This window comes from Anomalospiza imberbis, chromosome Z (genome assembly GCF_031753505.1).
Source record: "Anomalospiza imberbis isolate Cuckoo-Finch-1a 21T00152 chromosome Z, ASM3175350v1, whole genome shotgun sequence".
In the NCBI taxonomy this organism is placed as follows: Eukaryota; Metazoa; Chordata; class Aves; order Passeriformes; family Viduidae; genus Anomalospiza; species Anomalospiza imberbis.
The window spans coordinates 29,131,583-29,146,686 of NC_089721.1; the positions used below are offsets into that span (position 1 = coordinate 29,131,583).

The 15,104-nt window shown below is 35.7% G+C and overlaps 1 protein-coding gene across 8 annotated transcripts in view; it reads left to right on the forward strand.

The window, feature by feature from the left end:
* The window catches only part of PRUNE2 (prune homolog 2 with BCH domain), a 134,393-nt gene that overhangs the window by 103,726 nt on the left and 15,563 nt on the right, over positions 1-15,104 (forward strand). For all 8 annotated transcript variants that reach the window (XR_010994503.1, XM_068176566.1, XM_068176568.1 and 5 more), the window contains 4 exons: positions 3,602-3,681; positions 4,582-4,782; positions 8,977-9,153; positions 13,393-13,495. Coding sequence is in view for 7 of the 8 variants with exons in the window: in XM_068176566.1 (XP_068032667.1) it covers positions 3,602-3,681; positions 4,582-4,782; positions 8,977-9,153; positions 13,393-13,495 (561 nt within the window). In the remaining variant the exon portion in view is untranslated. The remainder of the gene's footprint in view (positions 1-3,601; positions 3,682-4,581; positions 4,783-8,976; positions 9,154-13,392; positions 13,496-15,104) is intronic.

Below are 15,104 nucleotides of genomic sequence, written 5' to 3' on the forward strand. Positions count from 1 at the left end.
GTAACTTACTTCTTCAATAGAAGCATTCATTAAAAGGGGATTAAAAAAAAATCTCTTTATTATTTTTGTCCACATCATCCATGTTATAAGCTGCACCCTTATGGCAAGGCAAGGAATTTTATAAGCCAGAATTTTGAAATCATGTGAAGTAGTCTGTGGGAAAGGAAGAGGAGGTAGTTGCCTATTTTAAAGTTTCTGGAGTCTGACTTCCTTTACCAGCATTCCTGCTGAGGTCTCTTGAGAGCTTCTGCACACCCAGAAATTACTCTGCAAGGTGCTGAGCTGCTCAGCATAACATGTTCTCAAAATCCATCAGAAAATGTGAAGCCTTGTCTGTAGAAAGCAATCTTCACCCATATCCTCCTTATTCTCTTAGTGACAGCAATTCTGAAGCCATATGTTGGGGCAGAATATCACAGACATTTAAATACGATTTTAAATATGCCTGTATTACCCATTAATTTATGAGTGAAATATTGACTGTGGCATATGAAAATGAAGAACATTCACTGAACCTAAGGTGTATGTCTGGCAAGGAATCTTTTATGTCTTTGGGTAAAGCACAGAGGATTGGAAAAAATAAGGCTAGCTCCCAAGGCAGACTTTTCTCTTCTCTAAAAAGCCTGTTGACTGGTTTTGATAGTTCATAAGAACCTGACACAATTAAAAAAAAAAAAAAGCTTCTGAAAGGCTATAGCATTTTATGTAATTGAAGATAAAATGGAGAACCTTGCATCAGCAATGCTTTTGGCAACTGGACTTTTTAAATGCCTGCTTTGACCCAGTGCTTATAGTACCAGAGAATCTTTCCAAATTTAATAACCCAATATGAAAAGTACAGATTTTTGACATTAAAAGCACTGTGTCAACAAAATAAAGTTATAAATTCTCCAACAAATTCTGATGCTGTTTAACTGTAATCCAGTAGTAGGGTTATTTTTTGAGAATACTGCTTATAGCTGAATTTCATAAGAAATTCAAACAAGTGTTTCACATATAGCTTTTAATACCTAGAAATGTACTGTTCTTCACAAATGTGATAAAAATTCTGGTTTAACTCAGCTGCAGCAGTCCCATTGAAAGCAGAAAAATACTTCAAATTTCTGTTGTGAAAGTGTAAGAGTCCCTAAAGAAAGCAACAGTTCCAACTCAACTACATATCTGTTGAAAAAAAGAAGATGTCACAGGGAGAAAAGCAGTCTTGAGGTAATCCTAGAAACATCACGATTTAGGATAATTCTGTTCTGGGCATTGCAAAAATGTTACGCAGCTCTAAATTTGTGAATTAATTACTTGTGGGAAATTGCTTTCTTTCAGATTATAGTTGTCACTTTCTGTAGGTATAGAGTTTATAAAACTCAGTCGTGCTCTTTTGATATAGAGGAAAAGATGATTTTCATTCTTAAACAATTCTTTTGTTTTATGCAGAGGCAAGTGTCTCTATTTAATATAGAAAGCTTGAAATTTCACTGTCCTGCTCTACCTTACTCTTCACACAGCTTTGAATATTTCTTATCAAATAATATCCTCCAGTAATTTCCAAAGGTTGTGCAGGTAAGGAATTGCCATTTGGTCTGATAAAGCTGTAAGAAATACCACAATTTAATTGTTTGAATGACAGTACCAAAATTACATTATTTCCAACCAAGATACAAACCCTTGAATACCCATAAGTCATCATCTGACTAATCCTGAGCTGGTTTAATCGAAGAACTCTTCATGGTTTTATTTTTTGAAAGGTTAATAAAGCCCCACATAAAATCCAAGTCTCAATTTACAGTGGGTTAGAAAGACTTGTACTCTCCCCACGCCCTTTCCACTACAGTTATTTGCCTTAGCCAGCTGTTACTTACAGTACTTCTTTTAAATTAGGATTTCTCTCTAGTTAGTTCAGATGAATGAATCTGACTTCATTACACATATTTTACTATGGATTGTATAAAAGTCACCAAAAAAAAGAAAAAAGCCAAGGACTCTAATGATTTATTTACATTATCAATGTAAGTTGTGGTGGTATTCAGTACTTCTGAATACTGATAATTGTACAGAGTAGGGGGGGAAAAGGAACTGGTATCTTACAGGCAATTTGTGCCTTCATTTCAGGATACTTCGATCAAATTTCTTCTTCTAGGATATTCTGTTGTGTATCCTAAGAGAAAGTGTTTCAAGCCTTCTTTGACAGTAATTAAACATATTCCAGAATTTATATGTTTAGTAAAGTATGTTTATGAAAGACATACTGTACACTATATACGGATAAAACCAAAATTAGTAGAAGTTTTTGTTGAGAGACAAGGTTTGGTTCTAAGCTGAGCAGCATAAACATGTTTGACCATAGCTTTAAACTGTGTTCTCTATGGTCTCATGGAAAACTGGGAGTTCACTAGTTTGCTAGTCTGCACTGGGAATTTGATCTCACGGAGCTTAAAGCCTTTTTCAGCTTTAGGCAGAGTGAAGCCTTTGCCAGCCCTTTTTATGCACATTTATATGTAATTTATATTACATAACTAGAAATCACAGAAATTTTACTCTTACTTTGATACAGTGATCGACCAAAGGGTCTTGTCTGGACACAAATAATGAGGGTAGTCCTCCTCATTGGGAAAGTGAGGGCTGGAAGAAACTGCAAGAGCAATAAGCCACACCTATTCAGATGTGTTCAGCTGAATCACATGAATCACTCAGAACATAGCTAGCTGATGGTGTTGTAGGGAAAAGTACCAGCTTTGATCTCATCACAGCTCTGTTGGTGAAAGTGTAAGAATGGTCTGTTCTTCAGCTTTTGTGGGGAAAAAAAAAAAAGAAAACAGATTTCAGAACAATAGTACAGAATAAAATGCTACAAGTATTATGATAAAGTAAATGAAGCTCTCTTGTAGTCATACATTTGCAGATAGTTAGGTAGCTGTTAAAAGTGTCCTGAAAATTTGAAATGTTGTTTCCTGTTTGTGGTTGAACTGTTCTTCCAGCAAGTATTTAGTAAAATATTTAAATAGCAAGTAGACATTAAAACGGTTCAAGTCAACTTGCTTTAAACATTTAACTATCTTTGTTGCTATTTTCACCACTTAGCGCCTTTTTCTTGTCGTATGTATGTATGTAGGTATGTATTTACATATGTATATATGTTAAATGTAATTTCTTATTATCTTCCTAAAAATGGAGTCTAGATAAGATATTTGGAACAATTTAGTCCTCTAAAATCTGTGATGTAGTTTTGGTTCTCACTTTGTTACTTTCTGAACTTTTTCAGTGTGATAAATTATCTGCATCAGTATTACTGGTTTGGGTCAGAATTGCTGTAAGATACACATGATACCAAAAAAGGGAAAACCTACTGGTTTTTGCTATATAGTAACTGTGTATACAGTCATGAATATACTGTTTTACAAAGAGTAGCTGAAGCTCCTTGCAATGATGTCTTCTGTTTGTTGGATAGCCAAAAGACCAACTTGATTTGTGGAAAAAGAGAAATATTGCTGTTGCCAACATCAGTTTTGTAATCAGACTTCTGAACTGGCTGCGTTGGAGGAAATTTAAGTTCTATATAAATCACGAGCTGTACATCTCTTTAAGATCTTACTTTGTATTTACCTCTCAGGTTGGTGGAAGAGTATGTGGGAATGGACATCCCCTTAGCTGAGGGTGTACTGAGCCCCAGTTCTACGGAGATGAGACCTGGTGAGAGAAGCTCTTACTCATTTTGTTAATTGTATCTTATTCCTGTGGCATTTAATTATGCAGTGAGAATGATATTTCTGTGCTGGTAAAGAATCAGTTCAGTGTTAAAAAGAAAAAAGCATTGAGTTTGCTTTATTTAGTCAATTTTCTTCTTCACTTGAGAAGTGATAATTACAGTGTGGCATTTTCTCTTGGGCATTGTTACCACTTGTTTAGTCCTTGTAAAGTTTTAATAGTCTGTATTATTTATTTTATAATTGACTTCTGTCTAAGTGAACTAAGTTAGACAGAACAACTTGAAATGTGCCGTACAAGGCAGAGGCAAGGAGCAAAGGTATATCTAACTCTCGTCATGTTGAATACTACTTCTATTTAGGACTGATTAAGAGACTCAGAGGTTTTTTTATTTGTTACTGTACTGAGTAAGGTATTCTATAGTTAAAGCTAAAGATATAAGTATTTGTAAATCAGGCCTGAGTGCCTAAGAAAATAAATATTTACAATGGCTTTTAACTCATACAGATTTTCCCAGAACTCAGCAATGTCTTGATCCATAACTCAAGTGATTTGTATTTGCCCTTTAAACTTTTAAATATTGTGGGTCAGAGCATGTTCAAAACCTTGTTTTTGTCTGAGGATTGCAAAAAAGTGAATCTGAATTTAGCATAATTTAAGAGCTCTGAATTACATTTCCTATTCCTGTAGATTTTTGTTTAATTTTGTTAAACATTAATGCTAATATTTGTGTTTTGTGTTAGATGGTCTTAAATGTCATGGTGTTACTGGAATTGATCTGTCCCAGTGTGTTTAAAAGTAGTTTTTAAATACCTCGGAGATTAATTGTATGTGGAGTAGATACAGTTCTTTCTCTTTTTTGGTTTTTTTTTTCTTTTTATTCAGAACCTCCCAATTCGCTTGATCTTGATGGTTCCCAACCCAGAAGAATAAAGCTCACTGCTCCAAACATCAATCTCTCATTGGACCAGAGTGAAGGGTCTATCCTGTCTGATGATAATTTGGATACACCCGATGAAATTGACATTAATGTAGATGACCTTGACACTCCTGATGAAGCTGACTCTTTTGAATATGCTGGACAAGGTAATATTCTATATTGTAAATGTAGGGTTCATCAATGCTAGGCATCCAGGTATTTTTACTGTCTGCTATTTTTTAACTTTTATTCCTCCTGTGTAAATAGTATCTTTTTATTTATTCAGAGTGCAGAAAGAAATAGTGCAGGTGAATTAATAAAGTAAGAGCAGCTACCTAGGGAGAATGAAATTCAAAGTCCTGTCTTTGTCCAGTATCATAGGACTTGTCTGAAAACAATTGTTCTAGAAAGAGAGAGCAGCTGATTGTTGCTGTAGAGAATGCTGTAGCTAACTGCAGCTTCTTGCAGCTCTGTCCAGCTCTAGATTACAGTTACGTCGGTCATATTTAAGAATATAATTTTGTGCAAAATATGTTGGCTGCACCAAAGATCTTGCAATATATAAGTGAGGTAGACACAATGTGCTGAGAGGTCTTATGTTAGGAAGAAAGGTCTGCTTTTTATTCCCAAGATTGGAAAGCTGAGATATGGAAGGTATGGCATAATAAAGCTAGCTCAGCTGATGGAAGAACAAAATTCCTTGTTCCACTAATTTTAATGTCCATTCTTAGTAGGGCTAGCTGTACAATATAGATGCACCCTGAAGTGTGCAATGGAAACTTCACTCTTTCTTCATGTATTAATGATTTTCTCTTAGAGAAATATGATGTAGAAGTTTTACTCAGTTTACCTAATTTCATGATGTTCAAAATAGGGTATTTCCTATTCCTTGCTATTACCTTATAAAGCATAAACATGTAAGAACTGTAATTGTGGATGCAGATACAAAGAGATCACAAGCTATTTGAGGGGAAAACAAGTGTGAACATTTTACAGCCGAGAGCAGAAAGAAGCTTTTAAAATGGATCAGTTCAAACTGAATTTTCCCATGCATTCATGCATTTACTTTCCCTAATGCTAGTGAGGTTGCTGGAGCATACAAGAACAGTTGAATTATTTTAAGTGGTATTGCCAAAGAGGCATTAGTGTGTACTCAATCATGCATTAGCATCTCTAATGTTACTTCTCTTGAGGAGGCTGATTTCCCTATGTGTAGATGAGTTGCTTGATAGTTAGAAGATTTTATAGTGAAGGTAAAACTAACCTACACACAGAGGCTCACATGCTTAGACTGTTGTGAGAGAACATGTGAGAGAAAAAATCTCTTGTCTGCAGTAGAACAGATGTTTCCTTTAAGCCCTCAAGTAATTAAATTCAACTCCAGTGATTTTGGTAGCAGTCATATTGATGGCATTTCCTCACTGTGTTTTGTTTTTTCTGCTTTCTAAATGTGATGATTTGTTTGGTTGCTAAAGTTAGACCAATTTCCCTAAATTCTTAAGTGAAGAGCTCAGGGTCCCTCTAGTTTTGGTGACATTTATATAGTTGTGTAGTTTTATTTTAGATAGTTTATAGTAAATATATCTTCCACTGAGATGAGCTATGAAAAGAGTAGAAAAGACCAAAAAAAAATCAACATTTTATTAAAATAAGCCATCAATAAAAGAAGTTGGCTATATGTAATGTTAATTTGATACCTAAGATTATAGTCATAAGAACCAGTGCAGAATGGCTTATTTGCATGGCAATTAGCCTTTGTTATCTTTGTACTCCTGTACTCTACTTAGCTGGTATGCACTCATCATGATGTTACCAGCAATCTCCCACAATTCAGTATTTCTAACTGCTGCCATACTCAGAAAAGTAAATACTGAGAAAAACATAGCTGCTGAGACCAGAAAGAACCGTGACTTTTGTCATGATCAGACTGTTGAAGGTCCCTTTGAACTACAAAATACAACTGAGAAAAGCAAGACTGTTACCATGGTTCAGGAGTTTGCTCATCACTGAAAAATGTCTCTGTATTATAAGTAATACTGAGACCCATTTTTTCAAATGAATGGTGAAGAACAATTATCACAACGGCAATATGCATGAAAGATGAGAGCAGAAATACTAAAGTACCTGTCTTGATCTATCACCTGACTTGCTCAGAGATTGGTTGATCATCAATTTCACAGGGTGGGGCCTTTTAGTCACTACTACCATACGTTTCAGCATTCCCTATACAGGCCATGCTAGTTTCTGAAATGAGCTTTTTATGATTATTGCTTTAGATGACGTAAAAATTGCATTTCAGAAAACCATATATGGATATCAGTGAAGGCCTGCTCTCTGATCAGCATATTTATAAAGTAAGAATGGTTATTATTTTTTCTGCAGATAATATTTCCTTTCTGAATTTCACAATTTCACACTGTTGCATCTTTCTCTGCAAAATCAACACTCCAAGCAGTAAGGGAGAGCTATTTCATCAGGAAGAGGCAATCTAGTACCATTTCTATTAAAAAATAATACGCGTATCCAATTTCAACATTGTAAGTTTTATCAGGGTTTTAGTAATTTTTTGTTGTCTTAAGTTTCACCAAACAAACAAACAAACAAACAAAAAATCAACCCCCAATTTCAGCGTTGGTCAGCCATGTACATAGCCCAGCTTCTTTTAATTAAATTTGTTCTGCCAGCTACACTTCTCTGCCTCAGTCATGTTCTTTGTTTTTCACAAGGAATCAGCTGACCTGGCAGTCTTTCTAGGCTGTGTTGATAATCCCATCTATTCTAAAAGTACCTGAGCTGCATAATGGTGTCCTGTGGAGACCCTGTATCCTTACAGGAATGGGCTGCCCTGCAAGGGCCTGTTAAAGTTTGCATAAATTGACTGTATGTATGTAATTTTCATATTGCTACCAACAGTACCTTTGCAAAACTGACAACATACAAAATTGCATTAAGATACCTGGGTTTGGAGGTAGTGGGGTTATGCATTTTGTAAGCTTATTCCCAGTGTCACAGAATATGTGGTATTCCAAAGCTGAATGCTACTGTTAAACATCATGAGCATTGTGCCCTGAAAAAGACATGAATATATTCTTCAATTCCTCAGTGTATAATCTGCTGAGAAGCAACTGTTAAACCATTTTGAAATACTATACTTGTAAAAAACCCACTTTCTGTCAGACTGTCCTTTTTTCCAACCTTAGATCTCCTCAAACTCATTTAGAGTTCTTAAGGAAAAAAAGGCTTACATGGTCACACTGTAGTTGCATGTGTATATATTTCTTCATTTTCCATCCCTGTTTCCACCATAAATACAATTTTATTTGAGTATGTTTTTAACTCTTTGGCTAGTTAGTGAGGAGAGAGGTGAAATATTCCTCCTTTCTTTCAGGATTCCATCAGGCAGGAACTAGGTAAAGTAGAGAATTGTTTATAGACTCAGATTTCATTGCAGATGAGAGAATCTACCTCAGGGAGGGTCACCTTCTGCCAGTATAATTTTGTAAAAATGTTTTGTATTAGGGACAGAAAATACAAGACAGGCAGTGGTAGAAATTCAGACTTTGTTAGTCCTATTGTAGCAATAAATATGTGCTCAACGTATTTTTTTTAGAAGCTTTTTTTGTGGGCTCAGAGAAACTTGGTGTTTGTAACAGATTTGGTGAAATTATTAGTAGGATTTAATGGAGAATTCAGTTTTACAAAATAATAGTAGTACATGTTTGTATATGTGCCTGTAGCTTCTATGTAGATATATGTGCTATACATACAATATACTATCATATTCCTGATTTCATAGATAACTTTTTAAATTCTTATGATAAACTAGTGTGTTTTGAGGGTCATATACTTTGATTTGTATGAGTAGTTCAAGAAGAAGCCTTAATCAGAGAGGCACATCTGTAGACAACACGACACATAGAAAGTGTTTGGGTTATCTACAGATATGCCTCTCTGATTTAAGTGTTTGAGGGCACCTATGAAACATTGTGTTTCTTAGTTCTTGTCAATTAAAATTACTTCTTTGAGTTTATTCTTAATTCTCATAGGTCTTGTTAGTATTTTCAAATAGAATGCCTGCAGCTTTTTATGTACTCTTGTGTATGTCATTATGTATCTCATTCTGTCTTTGTTTACTGTTACCTCCCTTACTAACTTGCAATTCAAATTCTGTGGTTATGACTGCAGAGACAGAATAATATTTTAGAAAGGACTGTTTACTTCAAATATGTGTCATTCTGCTTTTATTTATATGAGAAGTGTAAAAATGCAGTTATTTTAATCATCCATCTCAAATGTATGTAACAGCAAAAATATTTAGAGCTTTAACAGGAAGAGGTAATATATACACTTCTCCTTTTCAGAAGAGCAGACTGCTCCTAAGGATGCTTCCCAGAAGGAGTCTGAATCAATTCCTGAGTACTCTGCTGAAGAGGAGCGAGAGGACAACAGGTTATGGAGAACGGTGGTTATTGGAGAACAAGAACAGCGAATTGATATGAAAGTCATTGAACCTTACAAAAAAGTCATTTCACATGGAGGTAGGAGCAGCTGTAAGCATTTTTTAAATTGATGTAAAAAATTCATGCTTTATTGATCATTATTTATTTTTATTTTTGTTCCATTATCGTATTGACGAGGGGAGAGAAAGCTTATTTTTCAGCCCTGGCTGAAATCAGCCCAGGCTTTAAATTCAATGTGTCAATGACTAAGAAGAATTTTAAATTTAACGCTATTTTGGAAGCAGCATACTGACATATATGTGTCAGGAGCAGTCTAGTCATTGTAGGGTAAAACTGTCTTGGACAAGGAAAAAAGCTTTTGACCTACAGCAAAATAAAATTTTGAAAATTTTATTTAGTGAGTTTTGATAAAACCTTTTGCGTGAGGAAGTATAATGCTCTGTGATTTGCTGAATGATTTATGTAGTTGCACAGATCTAAACAAGTAGAATGGTAAAATAAAAAAGATTTTCCCTGGGATTTCCATTCATCTGGCAACTCACCTTATGCTATTTTTCTGCCATTTATAGTTGTCAGCAGCATTTCACCAGGAATTGGTTTATGGGACATTTTACATAACTTGTTAATAACTATCAAATAGCATATTAAAGAAAACATTTAAAGTAGGAAAATGGCCCCATGTACTTGCTATATTTTCTCATTTGCTTATCTGCATCCCAGCTTCATCAGAGAATTGATAGTTTCAGTGTTACAAGTACACTTCTGTATAAATTAATTCAAATGGATAAGTATTACTCTGAGTGCCTTTTCCTTGGTTTATCTGATTTGGATTATCTTTGGATTCTGTATTTTTGGGGGGCACTCTTTGCTATCTGTTAAGCAAGGTATTAGGTTAAGATTAATTGTTTTATTCCAGCAAAAACTCAGGCAGGCAGTGTAGCATCTCAGAGGAAAGATTTATGAGTTTATATGAGGATGCTTTTGTCACAGTGTTGTTGATCTGCAACATCAGTTAAAGATACTAGAATATTGAAGTTAAAATGTTTTCAGTGTTGAGCCTCTGTCTGGTAAAATTACATAAATAAATGATGGTTAATTTTTGCATTAAAAGCAGCTAAATGCTAGCCTACAGGTATTCATGGTGGACAGTGTACAGAAGGCTAAACCAGAATTAATAAAGATGTTTAGGCCTCCAAGCATTTTTCTACTACAACACTACCATCAAAGTTTTATGAATGTGATGACACCTCAGACACAATTTAGCAAACATACCCAGATGGCTTAATTTAGGAAACAAACACAAAAATTTTTGTGCCTTGCTAATGTTGTTCATGTATATATTTTTGTGTGCTGTAAATTAGTCAATACGCATTTGCAGTAAAAAACTTGTCTATTTCCTATTAGATGTTGAAGTTTATGTTTATATCAATTTTTTCAAAAAATCATTGTTTAATGGGTGACTAGGTAATTCAGGTCAACTCTCAGTATGAAATAATATTAATTCAAATTTTACATGTCTGGTGTTTTGTTAGATCATTCCAATGTAAGGTAAAGAGCATTTAGTTTTTCTACTTTTGAAAGGATATTTTGCTATTAGTCAGTAGCATTAGTCAGTAAAACAAACAGTATAAGATATAACAATAAGTTTCAGCCTGCTGCTGCCTAAACTGAAAATTTTTCCTGATATCTAGACAAATCAAAGTAAGTTATAGACTGGATTAAATTCTGCATTTATGAAGTGGCAGATTGAAGACAAGGAAACAAAATCATTTTGTTGTATCTAATGTGGAGATCTTCAGACAACTTGAACAGTTTCTACATTATAGCAGCAGGGCCCATTCCATATGAAGTTCCCTTTGGCAATACTTCAGTGGAGTGTTTAGAGGGCAGGAGTCTTTTCTTTAATCTCAAGAATAATAATAGTTTCTGACTGAAATTAGTCAACAGGAAGTCAAGTCAAGCATTTCTTGATGAATAAAAGATCTACTGAACATTCCTCCCTACTAAATGACAGATCACAGCAAATGCAGAATCTAGGGGGTAGCTACAGAATAGGAAAGGGGAGAGTAGATTTGGCAGCCTAGGTTTGAGATTGTCTTCAATATATGCTGATGGAGAAATTGTTTAGAGATCTTTTTCTTTGCTTAGGCTAACTGAGATTTTGGGCAAATGGCTTTTATTGGCTTTTAGTGATGAATTAAAATACACTTGTCCCTAGGGTGAGCATTCCTTCTCTTCAAGCATGTGTGAGAAAAAGTGGCTTAGATTTATCTGTGGATTTTTCTCCTGTGTGTTGTTAGTTAGCATCTGCACATAATTGTTTTGCTTTCCATGAATTGCAAACTGTGTTGTGTAATTCAGTGGATGCACCTGCCATAATGTGCTCTTACTGGCAAATTCCCCTGCCTGCCAGCTGGACAGATTGCTTTATTATGAAGTCTTTTAAAATTTTATTAAATTTATGGAAGGAATTTAATTTTATTAAATTTAAATGTCCTCCCTATTTCCCTATTTGTAAACCTGAGGGGGAGAGAAATACTGCATTTTCCTTTTGTTGTTGAAACCCAGCTGGCAGCCAAGCCCCACACAGTCAGTCAGTCAGTCAGTCACTCACTCACTCACTCACTCCCACATGGTAAATCAGAAGAGTAAAAATGAGTAAAGTCTTGGGTTGAGATAAGGACAATTTAATACATAAAGCAAAACCTGTGCACACAAGCAAAGCAAAACAAGAAATGCATTCACTACTTCCCAAAGACAGGCAGGTATTCAACCATCTCCAGGAGAGCAGGTCTTCATCACACAAAACACTTGGGAAGATAAAGGCCATCAGTCCAAATGTCCCCTCCCTCTTCCTCTCCTGAGCACGATGCCATATGGTCTGGATCCCTGTGGTCACTTGTGGTCAGATGTCTTGGCAGTGTCCCCTTCTTCTTACAAGTTCTTGTGGATCCTCATCCTGCTCTCTGAGTGGTGGGGGGCAGTAGGAAAAGCAGAAAATGCTTCGGTGCTTTGTGAACACTGCACAGCAATAAGAAAAACATCTCTATATTATCAGCCACCTGATTTCAGTGGTAATCAAAACTACAGTCCCATGCTTGCCACTGTGAAGAAAACTAACTCTCTGCCAGCCAAACCCAGCACAATTCCAAATAATCTAGCTTAATAATAATACATGCTGAAAACAGGACTTGAGTTCCAAAAGCACTTTAGTTTAGATTTGGATATTGCTCTCTAGTATCCAGAAAGCACTGTAAAAGTCTTAGAATCTCCTTTTGCAAAGGTTGTTTAAATGTTAGTATTAGCATTTAATTTTTGTCATAAAAACATGTTCCTGAAGAGAATTGAAGTTTCCTTCACAAATATTATCATCTTTCCTTAGTGTCTGTTTTTTCTAGACTCAAAAGTTTTTTTGAATGTTCTCTTGAGTATATGTCTTCTGTCTCTGCATCTCTAGTGCTATCTACCTACAGCCATTCCTACAGCATCATTATAAATTCCCTCGTTATTGCATGTATCCTTTAAGCAAAACTTTCAACTGAAATGCAGGAGTATTTTTTATTTATTATTTAAGATAAATGCAGAAAATCCATGGCAGCCGCAAAGGGTTGTGGAGAAGATTAACCAACATTAATCCATAATGAAAAGGAAACATATTATTTTGCATAATAAGCAACTGTGCTGGGCCCTGGACTGGTAGTGTTACAGCTTTGAAGATTAACAGCTATCATTAGGCAGTGATGCAGCCCAGAGAATGCCAGTATTGGACAACTGGAGTATCAAAGGTTAAAAAGTAATTTATAGAAAAATTGCAGCAAAGGATTTAACTGATCCCCAGGAGCTTTTAAGGGATAGTGGAGTGCAGTCATAATTGTAATGTTCTAAAGCCATTGGAGCTGCACTGGCCAATTGAGATTGGAGTGCAAGACTTTGCCAAACATAATTCAAATGATGCAGGACAACAAATGTAGGCTATTTTCTTTAGCCCCTTATTCCTCAGTCTGAGGTGAACATTCAGTACATGATTGCCATAGAGCTGCAATGAACCAGAAGTAGAAGCCTTAGAAGACTTTTTTGTAGGTCACTATAAAAAGTTTACTAGTAGTTGTGCTATGTGTGGTTTTTGAGGATTCAGCTTAGCTGACTATCCAGCTTCTTTATCACTTCATGATAGTTCATACATTTTGAAACCTTTGGTATGAAGCATTCTGGGATGCTTCAGCAGCAGACATAGTAGCTTTATTACAGGATTTAAAAAAAAATCTTGTTAAAAGCCTTTGACAAAGATAAAAATGCATTTTTGGTTTTTTTCCACAGGATACTATGGTGATGGTCTGAATGCTATCATTGTGTTCGCAGCATGCTTCTTGCCAGACAGCAGTCGAACTGATTACAACTATGTCATGGAAAATCTTTTCCTGTGAGTGATATGTGAGCAATGTGACAAAGTCTTGAGTTAGTTCTCAGAATTATGCAGTGAGAGGTAACCTGTCTTTCCTTAAGAGGCAATTTTGGCTATTGAAAGGGGAGTGACAAGGAAAATAGCAGTTGTAGATAGACTGTTCAGTGGAGTATTATTTTAGTAAACTTTACCTATTCACCTTCCCAAATTAAGGTGTATTTGTCAGGACCAAATCTGACTGTTAGTATTTCTCTAAAAGCCAAGGAGTGCAATATCTTCACCTTGTTGGGTCTACAGTCTTTCCACTATTTCACTAATGATTTCCACGTCTCGCTGAGAACAACCAGCAGGGGCTTAGACAGTTTTTCACTCTTCAATGTTTATTATTATGATGTATTCCTGAACATATTTTTAATATATGCTGTCTTGGGTTTAGGACTTACAGGGCCTTTTTTTGACACTTGCTTTTTAAAAACAGGCTAAAGGGCAATTGCTGACACAAGCATCTCTAACTATGCTTCCTGACTCCAGCTGCTTCTGATTCAACTTAAAGTGGCAGGGGCCAGTTGGCCAGGACACAAATTTGGCCACATAACCCCAAATCTATCACAGGAAAATTATTCCTAATAGCAATTGGTTTGGCAGCCCAAAATTTTGAAGGCAACTCTCACCTGAAGTGCCTTCAGCTACTTGCACTTACAGCTGCTAAAAAAATCAATCATTCCAATGTTTTCTGTACTAAAATGCAGTAAGTAATTTCTAAAGCCAACAGGAGATCCAGCCTTTGCCATTTGCAGCTTACAAGGCACTGAGAGCACAGACCCAGTCTCCTTAATGTTCCAGTCTGTGAAGATGCACTTGTTGGCAGCCAGTGCCTTTAACATTGTCTCTATGTGTGAAAATTAAGACTCAGTGTTTTAGTTTCTGGTCAGAACAACTGGTATCGTTTGCCTGGTAGAGCCTCTAAGAACTCCATGTCATCTACAGTAACTGATAAACACAATGCCCAGTGATTTAGAAGAGAGAAAGGAATTACTTCAGTGGTTTTAACTTGATAAGTAAGGAACAAAGCTGACTGTAACCATGACTGACATTCAATAGTTGTTCTTTGTCTTCACCCAAGACCCTTGTTCACATAGAGCTGGTGATAAATTAACTCTGCAGAGAAAGCCTTAAGAGCCTTTTCCATGTGGCTTAAGAATATTGCTGAAGTTAATTTTGTAAGTCATTTTTTCTGGAGTAGTAATATAAATGTGAGTTCATGTTGGCTGTGAACTTGCAGCTTGTTTTAAGGCTTGTAGACAGTTGGCTCTCACCAAGAAAACAAAAAAAAGGAGTAAGTTCAGCTCTTTCTTTCCATTCTAGGTCTGCATGGAATAGAGGGAGTACAACAGTGTGCTAAATATACAGAAACTGATATTTTAAAATATTTGGTAATTCTTTACTATTGAATTATATAGGGGTCTGGAGAGACCTGCAAACCACTGAATCTCTTTTGTTACACAGCATGTTTCTGGTAGCATATAAGCTACCTCTAGCTTCTGATTAACAGCCATCCTCAATAGTTCCTTTCCCATCTAAATTCCTTTCACATTTCCAATTATCTGCTTCCGGTTTTTTATATTGA